Source organism: Hippopotamus amphibius, chromosome 3 (assembly GCF_030028045.1).
Source record: "Hippopotamus amphibius kiboko isolate mHipAmp2 chromosome 3, mHipAmp2.hap2, whole genome shotgun sequence".
NCBI classification, from domain to species: Eukaryota; Metazoa; Chordata; class Mammalia; order Artiodactyla; family Hippopotamidae; genus Hippopotamus; species Hippopotamus amphibius.
In genome coordinates this window covers 194,358,894-194,375,958 of record NC_080188.1, presented here as the reverse complement: position 1 = coordinate 194,375,958, position 17,065 = coordinate 194,358,894, and the positions used below count along the sequence as shown (strand labels likewise).

Here is a 17,065-nt window from a genome sequence, read left to right as displayed (position 1 = left end):
GTGAGTGAATGGATTCCTGATGTGAAAATAGTGTTGCCTAGACTGCACTGCTAAAGGGAAAAGTGGCCTTAATTATCTCGAGCAGTGATAGAATGATTTTATTGATTGTAAAGGCTCACGTTGAGAGAGTTTTTATGCTGTGGCAGGTGATGAGATATGCACTGTGCTGACATCATTTATGAAAAACGCTTTGAGCGTCCAGTCTATAGCAGGACATGCTCTAGTCTTGGGTTTATAGCAGTGAAAAAACAGATTCCAATGACTTCCCACATGGAGTTTACATTCTAATGGGTTTTAGTTTAAAATACAAAATAATACTGTGAGGTGGGAACTATTATTATTTTAATTTTAGAACTTTATATTAAAATACAACATATTAAGAGAAAAGTGCATGTACCATTAGTGCACAGATCAGTGGAGTCTCACTAACTGAACACATCTGTGATCCAGCCCCAGAGTCCACCCCATCTCTCGCCCACACTGCTCAGGTCCACTCCCAGTATAAATGTGATCTTGCTTCTAATATCATAGGTCAGTTTTGCCTGGTTTTATTCTACATAAATGAAATCCTAGAATATATGTATATATGTAATATATATATTAACATCTGGCTCCTTTTAACATTTTGCTTGTGAGATTTGTTCTGGTCTTTGGCAGTAGAAGATAAATCCTTCCCTACACAGTTTTCCGCTCTGCTAACATGGCACAAATTACCCTCCTATTCTACTCTTCATGGACATTTGGGTGACTTCCAGTTAAGGAATACAAGATGGCCCCTGCTTCTTTTCAAAGATTATTATTATTTTTTAATAAATTATTTATTTATTTATTTATTTTATTGGCTGTGTTGGGTCTTTTTTGCCATGTGCGGGCTTTCTTTAGTTGCGGTGAGTGGGGGCTACTCTTCGTTGTGGTGCACGGGCTCCTCATTGCCATGGCTTCTCTTGTTGTGGATTACAGGCTCTAGGTGCGTGGGCTTCAGTAGTTGCAGCACATGGGCTCAATAGCTGTGGCTCATGGGCTCTAAAGTGCAGGCTCAGTAGCTGTGGTGCACGGGCTTAGTTACTCTGCGGCATGTGGGATCTTCCCGGACCAGGGATGGAAACTGTGTCCCCCGCACTGGCAGGCGGATGCTTAACCACTGCACCACCTAGGAAGCTCTCAAAGATTATTTTTTACTTTGAAAATTTTCAAACATAACCTCCCCCTGGATTCTACCATTCATTTTTTTTTTTTTTGAAAATAATAAGCATTTATTGCTCATACAACTGGAATCAGGTGCAGCTCAGAGACCAAGCCTGTGTGATTCCGCTGGCCTCAACTGGCCTCTCTTGTGTATCTGGGAGTAGATTGGCTATTGGCTGGGGTCTCATTTTTCTGGGCTTTATCTGACTGGGGTAACAGCTTTCCAGGTCTCATTCTCCATGTCTCTTACATCCTTCCAGCAGACTCTTCCAGGCATGTTCTTCCATGATGCAGACGTGAGCTCTATCCCCAGGTCTCGTGGCTGGAAAGCAGCTGCTCCATCTTTCCCAGGACCCTCTTCATTACTTCCAGCTCCTGGGCCTGGAGTGTGTTTAGCCACACGATGAAGGCTCCCAACTTCAGGTTGAGTCTTCGAGCTGTCAGTTGACTAATAGCTGTAGACAGTCATTTATTAAAGATGTCATGCCTTTTCTCTTTTTTTGATCTTTGTAGTTTTTCTTAGATTCTCTTTTATTTGGGTTGGTTGATCTTTCTCATGACCTCCTCACCCAGTGCTTCCAAAGTCAGCTGTGATGGGATATGAGCTACCGTTCACATTTTATTATACTTTTAAAATCATGTATTTGTTCATCCATCCATCTGTTCTTTTTTTGATGCATTTCAAGGGAAATGGTAGGTATTTGTGCGTGATCTTCTAAAAACTAAAGCAAATATATCACTAACCCAACCCAGTATTTTTACAGATTATTCTTTTGACATGAAATTTACAAAGACATGCAGAACATTTAAGTGTACATTCTGAGCCTTGAGCAATGCGTACACTGGTATACCTCAAGCCCCTGAAATAAACAGCATCTCTAAATAGGGAGGATGGAGGTTGTTGAAGAGCAAACACCTGCACATTGACAGTGAGGCTATGAATGAGGATGGAATTTCACTTGAAAGCTGCCTGTGTAGGAAGGAAGCAGATTGCTGCTGCCTGTCCAGCAGGTCAACGCTTATTTTATTTTTTTTTCAGATCTTAATTGGAATATAATTGCTTTACGATATTGTGTTAGTTTCTGCTGTACAACAAAGTGAATCAGCCCTATTTATACATATATCCCCATATCCCCTCCCTCCCTTGACTCCCTCCCACCCTTTCTATCCCATCCTTCTAGGTCATCACCAGTCATCAAGTTGATCTCCCTATGCTATGCAGCAGCTTCCCACAGCACTTATTTTAGAGCAGATATGAACATACATGGAATTGAAACGTCTTATAGGAAAGAGGCCGTGGAACCCAGATAGCCTCAGAGAGAAAGTAACAGTAAAAGGAAGACACTGAGTAACCTATGTCTTTAATAACACTGTTAAGGTGAAAATAAATGCCATTGGACTATTTTTTGAATGTATCTCAATAAAGATCAATCACAACTACTGACAGCAGGAAGATCCTGTTTCTAATACTCCAACAATGCCTGACAGATACGAAACTTAATGATTCTTTGGCAAAGCAAGGGCAAAATTTAGATTAAATTTAATTTTGTTCTCATTTAGATAATTCAAAATAACCACTATTCCAAATATAAAAATTATCTGCAGTAATAATGAATATAACAAATAAATAGTAGAATAAAACTCTACTCTCTAAACCTTCTTTCTGAAATAGTCTTCTGCAAACTAGGAGAAAAAAAGTGTCCATACTTTATGCAAGATGCAGAAGCACTATTTTAGGTAGCCCTCCATAAGTATTCCTAGAAATAAGCAGGTTTTTGGACTATTTCCTTCTTCTTTTATATAGGTTGTAATTTTTTACACACCCACAAATACACATGCCCTCAAATAAAAAGTGTATATAAATATTTATCTATATTATTTTTACCTCTGATAAAGAAGTTATAAGTAAAGTATTTTTGCTGGAATTCTACCTCTTGAAAGCAGAACTGCAGTAGATTATCACTCTTTCTTGACTGAGTGAACGATATAAAAATTAAAAAGAAGCCTGTTAGCAAGCCTAGCTACCAGCAACAAGCAATTCAAAAGACAGTATTTTCTTAATCAGTAAAGATTTTTAAGTGCTCTAGGCTTTCATTGCTACAAATAAAAATTAGAAGTTATAAAGACAATAAGACTTCAAAAAAAATCACTTGCCTATTGAGAAAAATTCAACAATTTTAAATATAGAATGCACAATGTGAATTTCTTCCCCTCAAGTGTGAAGCCAAAAAGAAAAAAAAAAAATGGTATGGATAATAACCTGTATTAGGGATACATAGATAAAATTTTCCAAGGATGTAAAAGTATGGATTTTATTTGCAAATACCATAGCTATATAACATTGTATAAATATATATTTAAAACTAAGCTAAGAATGTCACTCCATTGTCACCATGACATCTACTGAAAATTTGGGTTAATTATAGTTAACAGGAGGTTGAATTTAAAATTCACCTAACTTCACCAGTAATAAACTCACCCAACAAAGAATTAGATTGCTGCATCCCATGGGTTTTGGGTCATTGTGTTTTCATTGCCATTTATTTCTATGTATTTTTTAATTTCTTTTTTGATTTCTTCAGTGATCACTTGGTTATTTAGTAGTGCATTGTTTAGCCTCCACAAATTTGTGGGTTTTTTTCCAGTTTTTTTTCCTGTAGTTGATTTCTAATCTCAAAGTGTAGTGGTCAGAAAAGGTGCTTGATACAATTTCAATTTTCCAAGACATGATTTGTGACCCAAGATGTGATCTATCCTGGAGAATGTTCCATGTGCACTTGAGAAGAGAGTGTATTCTGCCCCTTTTGGGTGGAATGTCCTATAAATATCTATTAAATCTATCTGGTCTATTGTGTCATTTAAAGTTTGTGTTTCCTTGTTTATTTTCTGTTTGGATGAAATGACTATACTACCCAAAGCAACCTACAGATTCAATGCAATTCCTATCAAATTACCAATGGCATTCTTCACAGAATTAGAATAAAAAATTTTACAATTTGTGTGGAAACACAAAAGACCCCAAATAGCTAAAGCAATCTTGAGAAAGAAAAATGGAGCTGCAGGAATCAGGCTCCCTGATTTCAGACTATACTAGAAAGTTACAGTGATCAAGACAGTATGGTACTGGCACAAAAACAGAAATATAGATCAATGGTATAGGTTAGAAAGCCCAGAGATTAACCCACACACATATGGTCACCTAATATATGACAAAGGAGGAAAGAACATACAATGGAAAAAAGACAGTCTCTTCAATTAGTGGTGCTGGGAAAACTGGACAGCTACATGTAAAACAAGGAAACTAGAACACCAACTAACACCATACACAAAAATAAACTCGAACTGGATTAAAGACCTAAATGTAAGACCAGACACTATAAAACTCTTAGAGGAAAACATAGGCAGAACACTCTATGACATAAATCAAAGCAAGATCCTTTTTGACCCACCTCCCAGAATAATGGGAATAAAAACAAAAATAAACAAATGGGACTTAATACATATATCCCCATATCCCCTTCCTCTTGAGCCTCTCTCCCAACTTCCCTATCCCGCACCTTTAAGTCTGCACAAAGCATCAAGCTGGTCTCCCTGTGCTCTGTATTAGCTTTCCACTAGCCATCTATTTTACATTTGGTAGTGTGTATATGTTGATGCTACTCTCTCACTATGTCCCAGCTTCCCCTCCCCGCAGTGTCCTCAAGTCCATTCTCTATGTCTTCATCTCTATTCCTACCCTGCCACTAGGTTCATCAGTATCATTTTTCTAAATTCTGTAAATATGTGTTAGCATATAGTATTTATTTTTCTCTTTCTGGCTTACTTCACTTTGTGTGACAGAGTCTAGGTCCATCCACCTGACTACAAAGAGCTCAATTTCATCATTTTTTATGGCTGAGTAATATTCCATTGTATATACGTGCCACATCTTCTTTATCCATTCGTCTGTTGATGGACATTTAAGTTGCTTCCATGTCCTGGCTATTGTAAATAATGCTGCAATGAACATTGTGGTACATGTATCTTTTTGAATTATGGTTTTCTCTGGGTATATGCCGAGGAGTGGGATTGCTGGGTCATGTGGTAATTCTATTTTTAGTTTTTTAAGGAAGCTCCATACTGTTTTCCATAGTGGCTGTATCAATTTACATTCCCACCAACAGTGCAGGAGGGTTCCCTTTTCTCCACACCTTCTCCAGCATTTATTGTTTCTAGATTTTTTAATGATGGCCATTCTGACTGGTGTGAGGTGATACCTCATTGTGGTTTTGATTTGCATTTCTCTAATGTTAAGTGATGTTGAGCATCTTTTCATGTGTCTGTTGGCCATCTGTATGTCTTCCTTGGAGAAATGTCTATTTAGGTCTTCCACCCACTTTTTGGATTGGGTTGTTTGCTTTTTTGATATTGAGCTGCATAAGCTGCTTGTGTATTTTGGAGATTAATCCTTTGTCAGTTGCTTGTTGTACAGCAGAAACTAACACAATAGTGTAAAGCAATTATGCTCCAATAAAGATTAAAAAAAAGAATTAGATAGGAGTTAATATAAATTTATAGTCTTTCTTTAATATAATGTAGTTTCTCTTTAGGAAATAGATACTTCTTTTTATTTTTTTCCTTCTTTTCTCCTTTTTTCTTTTCTTTATCCCCCTCTTTTTTCTTTCTAATGAAATAGCTATTTCTACCTAAGAAGTAGGCTTAATTACTGCTCAACCATTCCTCCCAACCACCAAACACACACACACACACACACACACACACACTCTCCAGGTCTCAAGAAGCCTTAGAATCCTGATAGGGATTTATCACATACATTTAGGAGAAATGTTTTTCATAAAAAATAGGATATTATGTAAACTTTAAAAATTTTTAGTCAGTTTCAATAATAGAAAAACTTTGAACATCTGGAAATCAACTTTCATGTATACCTTCATAGAAATATTTCTTGTGCAAATACTAATTGGTCATAACCATCCTAGAGGAAATAAATACCTATAACATTTTATGCTGATTGATTGTACCTAGCTGTATAATTTACCAAATAAATTGTTTACACTAAAATTCTGTTAAATGGAAGAGAAAAACAAAGCATTTGGGAGAGTCAGCAAAAACCATGTGGAAAACTCTGAGTACGAAGTGTTCCCAAAACACTTTATTGTAAGGGAAAAAAAAGCAAAAGTACTCAAATTCTTCAGTTAATATCAATGTATTCTACAATACATACTCTGTTCTAACCAGATCACAGACAATTTCCAATTGATTAGGTTTAATTCTTATTCCAATAAAATAGTAAAGTAAGTAGTTAAATGGTCTCTCCATTTCTAGCTACTACTGATTTATTTCAGTTAAGAACTGTCCCGGCCCTCATATCTAGACAGACTTTGGGACCTGATCAGACGGCAGACAGCCCCTGGAGTTAGGCCTCTGTGGCCCTGGAATCACAGCGGTTCAGTACTGGAAACAGTGACCCAAAGCTAACGAAAACAGCAAGTCATGTTTCAGCACTGAGTCGTCTTCGGGTCTGTGCTAGGACTAGACATCACGTTTCTATTACAAGCAATACCTTGCTCCTCCCAGGTCAAATGATAGCCCCACTCAGCTCCAAGTTAAGGGTTTCAGCACGTGATGGGATGGGGGGAATTTGTCTAATTTGCCCAGAGGGGCTCACTTGCCCATCTGAAAGGTCCAGTCAGTCAGGAGACAGGGTGTGGTTTGTGGCACCTGGGGGATTATTTTATCCTCCTCTCACTTCCGTGTGAGTTCGCACACTTGAATTCCAACATTTATTTTAGATGAATGCTTCAATTTAACTATAAAATAGGAATAATAAGCTAATCTTTTCCCTTCAGGAATATGACTATATTCAGACTAATACAATATTTTAAGAGGACAGACATGACATCATGTCACATTAGTTTGTTACCTGCATAAAGCTATCAAATAAAACAAATATAAAAGGTTTATTGGTTACGTATATCTTTTTAACTTTAATACAAAGTCAGATTTTAAAAGCTGTACACAGAAGGCCAGAAGCACTTTCCACACGCGTGATCAGCTCTCCTGCTCCTTCTCCTGTTCACACAGAGGCGTTTGCCTTTGCTAATAGCGAATGCCCAGCATGTCCGTCACCATTTGAATAGCTTTCAGAGGATTCATGATTTCTTCCACGTCTGACTTCACACGTGCACGGCTCACAGCTTCCGCCCGCTGAGATGTCCACGTCACGGGATCTCAGCCCCTGCCCGCCGCCCAGCACAACGCTGGGCTCCTTTCCCTCCCGTCTAGCTGGGGTTCCTCAGTATAATCTCCTCTGCAAATGCCGTCAACACTACTGTTGCTCTTTCCTGTTGAACTCAGCTGGAAGGATGCCACGTGGATCCGAGTTGAATCTCCATTGCTGCACAGCCGGACGTTGCTAAAGAAAAACTACATGACCAGCCTGGCTGATTTTATGCCAACGATTGCAAGTCTAAATGGGTACCTGAAATTGCCTAGAAGTTGCTTTCTTTCTCTTTCTCCAAGATGACAATTTTCTCCTTTTCAAATGTGCCCTCCACACCCTCCCGGATCCGCTTCTGAGCTAATGTGTATAATCTCCTTCTTCACCGAGGAAACAGCATCCCTCAGGGGGGAGCACAGGCATCTCCCTCCCACGAATCCCAACCACTATGTGCATTTCCATCTTCTCGTTCTTTCCAGTGAAAATTCCAAACATCTATTGGTTGGGGGGTGGTCAAGCACAGTGGGTGCACCCCTACCTCGGAGCAGCACCCTGTGAAGAGCGAGGTGAAACCCAAGCCCTGCATCGACATGGACGAACCTCAGAAGCACTCAGCTAAATAAGAGAGGCCCGTCACAGAGAGCTGCCTCTCAGGATTCCACTTACGGGACAAAGTGGAAACGGCAAGACTAAGGGTACTGAAATCACAGCAGTAGTTTCCAGAACCTACGGGTTAACGGGAGAGAACTGACTGCAAAGGGGTACAGATTGTGACAGGAATATTTTATCTCAGTGGTAGTGGCTTCACAACTGTATACATTTGTCAAAACTCATTGAATTGCATCCCTAAAAGAAAGGGTGCATTTATACTGTTGGGAGTTTTACCTCCAAAAAACCCGATTATGCCAAAAGGGAAAAAAAAAAGCTATTCATTCATATGTTATATTTTTTACAACATAATTAATATTAAAATGTACTTACAACATAATTAATATTAAAATGTACTGTCATTAAATAAAAATCATGAAAGCAGTGAAATAAAAATTATATGTAGCAATGGTTCCCACTAATCAATTTCACGCAAGTAGACTATTATTACGTTATAACATGAAACATGAAGGCAGAAAACCAATTTACAACTATCATGATTAATTATAAAGCTAACTGCTATATAACCCAGGCCAAGAAATAGGGCACAGAGAACACTGTAGGATTTGTACCCAGTAGAGAATTGCTGAGTCACAGAAAAAGAGGAGGGAGGGAGGGAGAGGGAGGGAGGGAGGAAGGGAAGGAAGAAAATTAAACATCGTGAGTTAATTTAGTTCATCAAAATCAATTACATCTTTTTGTTAATAAGCTAAAATCAATTAATCATTTTTAAATAGAATTTTACTGCCTGAACACAATATGAAGTCACAGCTGAAGTTCAGTAATGGAGAAAAACACCAACAAAGAAACCATACAAATTAAACATAGCACGTATTTAAAAGAAAAACCAACAGGGAGTATCATTTGATATACAGACTTGGCTACCAGAGATACATCCTGGGTTTTATGTCCAGCCTGCTGCAGAATCCTGAGGGTATCCAACTATTTGAGGACCATCAGATTTTCCAACATGACAAAGGTAAAAAAAACCTAAAGAAAATAGAAGAATACACCAGTAAAAGACTAAGGTGAAAACACGGAGGATTTTAATAAAAGTTTAATATTTTAAAAGTCAACTCCTAGTGGCTTTCTAATGCAGTTAGTTTTAACATTCTAAATATTACTGAACTGTGCACCATGTGAAAAATTCAAATTCCAGTGACGTTTTTATGAGTACTTTTCCATAAGAATGGTTCCCATGGCATCAGACTCGGGTAGATTCCAGTCCTGACCACTCACTGGCATTCAGCAGGTTACTTAACATCTGAGCTTATGTTTCATCAGTGAAGCAGAAATAATATTCACATATCTCACTGGGTTTTATAGAGATTTAAATTAGCAAACATATTTACAACAGCCTAGTACTGTCATTGGTAAATGCTCAGAAAGGAGTCTATTATACTTGTTATTATATATGGTACCAAATTATATACATTTAAGAAACTAACAGGAAAATTGCTATGTAACAAAATGGCAATAATATACAACAACACAGTCTATTAACTTAATGAACATTCATTAAAGAATCTTAAATTTCATACTGAAAGATGAACTAAGCTAAGAAAATGTCTTTATAAGTGAAACCATGTTTTATTAAAGAATCTATTAAAAGTATATAATAAAAAAAATTATCATTTTTTCCAAAAACCAAAAGGTATACTTACCTTTTAGTTCTTTGTGTAGCCACAAAGGATTATAGGACAACAGCCAATTCAGGACTTCCTGCCGTTCTCCTGAAATGCATGTGAGGTCAGATCTCTAATCAAATGAGTAAATAAAATTTCATGGAGAGAAATCAGTGGCAAAAAAGTAAACTTGCACATATGAAATAAGTTAATTTAAACAAAGTATACCTCCACTCTTTAGTATACAGACATGATCACATTTACGTTTGTGAGAGTCTAGGCACCAAAACCAAACCATGTATATATTTGACTCTGAAACACATTTCTAGAGTGTATTTGAAGAATTTAAAGTTTAAAGAATTAATCTCAAGATTTCTATAATCTTCTTACATCTTTCTAAGAACTAACTGCTTAACTTCAATTTCAAGCTTTTTCATAGCTTTAACTATTTTTTTCAGAAGTAAACAAACGACATGCAGCACGATGTAATCTATTCAATCTGCACCCAGCAGTATAAGGCTCTGAGAGACACTTTTCTATCTTTGGTAGGTGCTCTCGGGGCACTTAAACCTGTAAACTGCATCCCAAGTCTAACCACTCCTCACAACCTCCACCACTGCTGTCCAGATTCCAACATGATCATCCCTAACCCAGACTAATGAGAGCCTCCTAACTGGTTTCTCTGCTTCCACCCTCTTCATAAATTGAAAAGGTAAGCCCTTAAAGAATGTGATCCGTTACATTTTGAAACACAATTTGAATTTTTATAAAACATTTATTTCCTTCCCCCAGGATAGTCTTGGTCTAGTACAGAAGTGTAGAAAGAATCACAATACGCTGCATAAGGAGAAGTACACACGAGGAACGACAGGACAAGGGAAGGGAGAGCTCAGTCTTTAAGGATGGCCTCCTGGCAGGGCTGCCCCTGCGCTGACCCTGCAGTGGACATGACACGCCAGGAACGGGGCCTTTGACTGGACTGCAAGGTGCCCGAAGCCAAGAATACAGATAAGAAAAATAAGACAAAAAAGAGGTTGGAAGAGGTAGAAAAGAATTCAATATTATTAAAATAACAGTGACAGCTAATAGTTGAATACTTTGTGCCAGACACTATCAGAGTCTTGTAATTTAGGTTACCTCATGCAGTCATCACTTAAGTTGTTTATTGTGGCTGTGACTAGAAATATCCTGAACTGCAGAATATTTAGGCTGGTTCTGTTTTTTCTTTTTTTAAAAAGTTAAACAATTTGACTTCATTTCTAAAGCTCTGGATTTTTCAAAAATAGCTTTTGGAGATTTTGAATGCTCATTCAGGAATCAAGGTAAAACTATTTTTTCTCTCATCTTGAGGAGGTTGTGAGGCCTGAGAATCCTCATTTCACGATGGTGACAATTTCAACGTTTGCTGAGATATACATATATATGCCATGTTATATTTTACACATTGTCTGGAGATAGAATTGGATTAATTGACTCTGATTCCAGATTCTAACGTAGCTGATAATTATCATTTATGAAAGAATTTGGACTTAAAAATTATCCAGTAAATCTCATGCACACTTTTTGATTCCAAATGCACAGGCTTTGAATAATCTTTTAAAAACACATCTGGTGAAAGACATGCCACTAATTCTGGTTCACTATTAGCTGTACAGCTAATATTTGTAAAGGAATCCGGACTTAAAAATCTTCCTTGGCTTTATGTAATGTTCAAAGTTGAAGAACAGTTCAGGGTAAGGATAAGTTTACTATTCTCTTCAATTTGGCCATTAACATTATCTATAGGATCAAAGGAAGTTTCGGTTATGATTTTCTCATTGAAGTCTTCCAAAATGTTGGGTACTGTTGTTTATATGTAATTTATTTAGCAGATTTGAATTATAAGCAACATTACTTAGGTGAATGTTTTGTGGCTGCAAAGGGTTTTAATTTTTAGTTTGTCTATTTTCTTTTTTAAGGGATAACAAAACGTAGTGCTAATCTTTTGATCTTTAATTGAAAGGTTAATCGGCTAATCCAGGAGGAGAGCACATATGAAAAAAGATGCTCAAAGTGTTCACTCCCTCTTCCTTTTCTCTGCCTTCTCCTCCTCCATCCACCTTCCCATGAGGAAGACCTTCCTTCCTTTGTGACAATCTATAGATTGAGGCACTGAGAGCAAGTCAGTTCTGAGAGACACTTAAAGGGATTTATAACTGATACCTGCTTTTTGGACTGCAGTGATACTCTATCTACAAAACTTCACCTCTGTGGAGACAAATACCTCAGAGGTGTAAAAACTGAGATAAAACGTAAAGCATTTTGCTTTTTCCTTTTTGGTCTCACCCTCAAACACCACCCTTTAAAAAAAATCTCTTAGGTTACTCGAACAATACAAATGAGGAAAGAGATGTGTTATATATTTTCTCTTAAATATGCCTCTATTACGTACAGTAATGGCATTCTCGGATGTGCATCACTGTTAATTTTTGAGCAGAAGCATTGCCATGTGTCTGAGATAAGAGTGTTACTATTTTATCTAGATTCTGAAAGACACCAGAAGTCAGAATTGCAATAAAAAATGCAGGCTGCACCTCTGTTCTTTGGAAGAAGATAAAATAAATAAATAAGATGACAATCAATAAATAAGATGATCTCTCATATTTCCATCTAGTCCTAAGATTCTGTGCTCTTTGTTTACATACTTTTTCTTAGTGACACATCAGAAAATGAGTTGTAGCCACTGACAACAGACGCTGCCTTATTACATGGATCTGGCCCGCCCTCTTGTGGCCACAAGTGCAATGACCACAACTGTCTCAGAAGCCTGGCTGTGAAAGAGAGGGAGGCAAGAGTCAGGTTTGGGGCTGCCTTGCAAGTCAGTTCATCAGTCTTCCAGTCAGATCAAGTTAGCGTCAAACTCACTGCAGAAAGAAGACCAGGGGGTGGAGGGTGGGGTGGTGGTGGTGTCTTATGTTCTTAAAGAAGTGTGAGTGGCCCCATCTTAGCTTCTACTCCTTTGCAGAGCAGAAGCTCCTGCTTCCAGAACTGGCACCAATGAGTCTGTGAAACCACACAGTTGAGTCGTTCACAACTCTGGTTACAGAGATCATCTTAGGGTCTGTAAAGAGTACAGATGCCCCGACCCCTTCCCTATGTCCTCCCCAGGAGTGATGCTGAAGCGGGGCCCTGGTAGTGGTGGTTTTTTAAAGCTCACCACTGACACTAACTTGCAGTCAGGATGGAAACACCACATAGCTTAACCCAGTTCAGTAGGATGGCTGGTGATTATAGCTGAATGTCATTAGGAAGACAGACCCACATGATAAAGCCCCTGCATTAAGGCCATTATATGCAGATTCTAACACACCAGTATTATTGAAGTTTTAAAAAGAATGATTAGGAGAGTAAAAGAAACCCAAGAGATCATTTTCAAACTTTTTCCTTGGATAGGCCCCAGTACATCTGCTCTACAAAAAACATCCCAAATGACAGTTTCCTGGCCTTCATTCCTTTTCAGGCCTTGATATATTGTAAATTTCTGTCACTTTGGCAAGTATAACACTTTACCTAGTGGTTCGTGAGATGCCACCTGCATACATAAGACCTTGTTTAAAATGGAGTTTTCTGTATTTACCCCCAGAAATTCACATTAGTAAGTGTGGAGTGGTGAGTAGAAATCTCCCTTATTTAACAAGCAATCCAGACAAATCTGATGCAAGTGGTCACAGGCATCTCAGAGAAGTGCTGCTTAGTCATACTGGGACATGCTAATTCACTGAAGGTGTGGGGTGTGCTTTGGTTAAGGGATGTTCTAATATTTATTTTCTACTATAGTGCTTTTCCAAATGTGGTCCCTGGACCAGTAGCATAGGCATCACCTGCGAACTTCTTAGAAATGGAAATTCTAGTCCTACTCTACACATATGCAATCAGAAACTCTGAGGGTGGGGCCCCAAAGTATTTTTACCAGTCCTCCAGGTGATTCTGATGCACTCTTAAATTTGAGAACCACGGGTCTCCTCAAAACCTCCCATCCTCCTTGATAGCTGTTTGATGTAGCTTCTTGTTCTTAGAATTTTCCCCTCATCCTCCTAACATATGTCTTTAGGAAGGAACCATGCCTCGTGTCTATAAATCAGTATAAAGGAAAGTGCATGGGATTTAAAATTATAAGACCTGGATGGGAATCCCAGCTCTGTCAACTGCTAAGAATAAAACCACGCATACATATTTCCACCCTCTGAGCATACTTCCTCATGAAAATTAGGAGGAGGACATTTAGGAGGAGGACATTTGTTCTGGACACAGAGCCGAGACTGTGCTTGGAGCCTTCTCTCATGTGAGCACCAGGCACAGAGGCATCTGGCATTACTTCCCACCAGCAGAGGAGGAAATAGAAACACGACTCAGAGGAGTGAACTGAGCTGCCTACCCTGATCCCCTGGACACAACCACTTCGACAGTGTTGCCTTATCTGCAAATGCGGATAAGGACTCCATGAGTCTGTCGCGCGACAGAGTTTAAAAGAATTTGTAAAACACAGTGTTTCTGGTTTTGTTGCTGTAGAGATCCGGTCAAAACACAGCTCAGGGGAAGCGCAGTTACCCGGACTCTATGTGGAGTCAGTTTCCCTATGGAAACTACAGCGCATATCAAGGTGACTGACTGACTGATGGAAAGCCACGAAAACACCCTGCTCTAGGCAAAGCGCTCCTGGCAATCTTAAATACGGACAGACAGATGGATGGAAGGACAAATGGAAGGACAGACAGACAGACGGTAGGTAAGACTATAAACGTGAAGCGTGCCGCGCATCACTCTGCAGGCGTCTCAAGGCCCGAAGTCTGCGCAAAGCGCTCCCTGGGACAGGCGGCCAGGGCGGCGCGCGCAAGGACGCTCCGCGCAGCGCGGTCCCCGCCGGCCCGGACGCCCCGCCCCGCGGCCCGGGCTCACGCAGCCGCGCAGGGAGGACCCGCTTCACCCCCGGACCCGGGTCCGCGGAGATCCCCGCCCCTACCTGCAGCACCAGGGCGCCGGGCCGCACGGAGAAGCCGCGCTCGGCGGCGGGGCCGCGGGACAGCCGCACGGCGGCCGCCTCCTCGCCGGGGTTGTCCAGGGCCAGCGGCAGCGTCCGCGAGGCCCCCAGGCGCACGTCCCCGAAGCAGAGGAAGGGCGCCCGGCGGAAGTGGCTGAGGGACAGGACGGGCGGGGACGCCGCCGCCGCCGCGGCGCGGGGGCCCCGCGGCCTCGGCTCCGGGGGGCTCCGCTCCCAGCCGCCGCGCCCCCGACGCGGGGCCGCCATGGCGGCTTCCGGGCCTGTCCGCGGCTCCGAGCGGCGCCCGCACCAGCGCCTACCGCGTCCCCGCGGGAAGCTGCGGGGACCTGGAGCGAATTCGCCCGCGTCCCCGTCCGACCGCCCGAGCCCAGGAGGGAAACCAGGACCAGAGACTCGCGAACGGCAAAGATGCGCACACACCCACCGGGCTCTTCGCTCGGTTTAAGCTTCCGGTCTCTACCAGTGGGCGCGCGCCGCCACGCCCACCTCCTCGAGGGGCGAATCAGCGACTGCAGCGCCGGCCAATGAGAAGACGGCGCCTTATTTAAACGTGAGGACGGCGGCGCGCCGCTCTTAAAGAGCAGGGTGCAGGGGCGGTGGCGTCTCGGCGGCGCCTGAGGCGCGGGGCTCGGACGCGAGCGTCGCCTTTCGGTTGTGTGAACAGGCTGGTTGAAGGGAAGCGAGCCGCAGCACTCGCACCGTAAACGCAGCGGTCATCGCGCCTGCCGGGACAGCCATTCCCCTCCGCCAGGGCACCCGTCCTGGGTCTCATTCCCGAGCCTCCCTCAGAGGCGTCCCGGCCCGCCTGGGACCGAGTGAGGACGATGGGCCGTGTCGTGGCTGTGCACGCGCGGACGTCAGCGCCTGACCCGGCAGGGGCTCGCGACGTCCCCTGCGGGCTCCTCCCCGGGCCGCGGGCGCAGAACTCGGGCCACAGAGCAGCCTGAGAGGCCGGGGACTCGTGGGCGCTGGTCCCGGCGGGCGCTGCCCAGGGCCTGGAACGCCTCGGTTCCCGCGGCCGTCGCGGCCGTGTGACTCTCCCCAGGGTGGCCTTCGTCCTGCGCCCCTGTATCCCAGCCGCGTCTGCAGCCCCGTGAGGCCGGCGTTCGTGCCTCAGAGAAGCCGCGGCCGCGTGAGGCAGCCGGGAGGCGGCACAGCGGGGGCACCCGGGCGGCGTGCCGCCCCACGCGGGGGGAGGCGGTAAACAGGCGGTGCGCACGCGCGCGCGCTGCACGGGCTCTGTGCGCGGACACCCTGCGCGGAGAAGCAGCCTGAGGAGGTGACGTGAGGCTGTGTTCACGACGCGACCCCCAGTGTGACCTGATGTGGAGCCCCGTTACCTCCACGATATTTAAACAACAGTGTTCATGGAGCTTTCTTAAAAGCCTTCAGGACTGACGCACAGTGAGAACACGGCCGCGTACGTTGTTAGCAAAATGTTAAAATGAATGGACTAACGTTCCCATACGCTTAATGTATGTGTATTATTTCGTCCTGTGAATGTTATTCATCACATTAACATCACAAGTACAAGTCGTCTTAAGCTTAAGTCGCTGAAATGTGTGTTTCAACTCTTTTAACGTGATAGTAACACATTGTATGTACATATGCTCTCCCCTCACAGTCTCCCTTCATGAAGCAATGCTGTCGACCCACAATTTTAAAAACTCCAGAATGAACCGTAAAGCTGGATATTTTTAATTTGCCCTCCGCTCCCCCCCTCCACCCTTTCCCAGCCAGCTCTTTGCGGTGAGCTGCTGGTCTGTGTTGTGTATTTGCTAAGTCCATCGGTTTCTTACCCTGTGGTTTCTGTTTTGCTCAGAGAGGGAGGGGAGGCTGCTTCCCCCCCAGCCCGCCATCCAGCGTGGGATGGCTCCATCTCAACGTTAAAGTCACAAGTAGCTGGAGAGGTGCCCTCTCCTCATGGGTGCTGGGGATCTGGTTGGGGACACCATGGTGTTAGTAGTCGCAGGACACGGCACTATTATTGCTTGTTTCCCTGCATCCCGGTCACATCATTGTGAATCGTCCCTTTATGAAATTTCCTTGAATTACACTAAATTGGAGAGGGCCAACTATTTCCTCAGTGACCTCGCTGATGCAACAGTGGCCTTAGGAAGTTGCCTCTTAGGTTAGCATTCCGAATTGAGTTGCTCATGCTTGAGCAGAATGGGGGTAAACTCTTGCTAAGGAGAAACACATGGTGATAATCTAAGGGGTGTGGTAGCATCCTGAGTCCACATATTATCCCTGGTGGCAGCATGAGATGAAGTGTATATGAAGGGCAGTTTACGCAAAGATCAGGTGGCTGGGCATATAGTTGCTATGCCAACAATTTATAAATGATTA

General features: G+C 42.3%; 1 protein-coding gene across 2 annotated transcripts; it reads right to left on the bottom strand.

Moving 5' to 3' along the window:
- Positions 1-6,331: 6,331 nt before the first annotated feature.
- On the bottom strand, positions 6,332-15,182 carry LOC130850333 (abnormal spindle-like microcephaly-associated protein homolog). Of its 2 annotated transcripts, none has more exons than XM_057729793.1 (3): positions 14,678-15,182; positions 9,718-9,811; positions 6,332-9,043 (listed from the first exon to the last, which is right to left on the bottom strand). In XM_057729793.1, exons 1-3 carry the CDS (start codon positions 14,960-14,962, stop codon positions 8,958-8,960), a joined length of 465 nt encoding a protein of 154 aa, XP_057585776.1. In that variant the 5' UTR covers positions 14,963-15,182; the 3' UTR covers positions 6,332-8,957. The 2 variants fall into 2 exon arrangements, with proteins under 2 accessions (XP_057585776.1, XP_057585777.1); XM_057729794.1 differs by having other exon boundaries at positions 9,718-9,786.
- Positions 15,183-17,065: the final 1,883 nt, after the last annotated feature.

What these genes read in the sequence shown, in the direction of transcription:
- LOC130850333 (XM_057729793.1), bottom strand. Translation starts at nt 14,962, where the DNA reads ATGGCGGCCCCGCGTCGGGGGCGCGGCGGCTGGGAGCGGAGCCCCCCG. An exon ending in CCGGCGCCCTGGTGCTGCAG is followed by an intron (nt 9,812 to 14,677) that starts GTAGGGGCGGGG and finishes TCATTTGATTAG; the next exon opens with AGATCTGACCTCACATGCAT. An exon ending in GCTACACAAAGAACTAAAAG is followed by an intron (nt 9,044 to 9,717) that starts GTAAGTATACCT and finishes TATTTTCTTTAG; the next exon opens with GTTTTTTTTACCTTTGTCAT.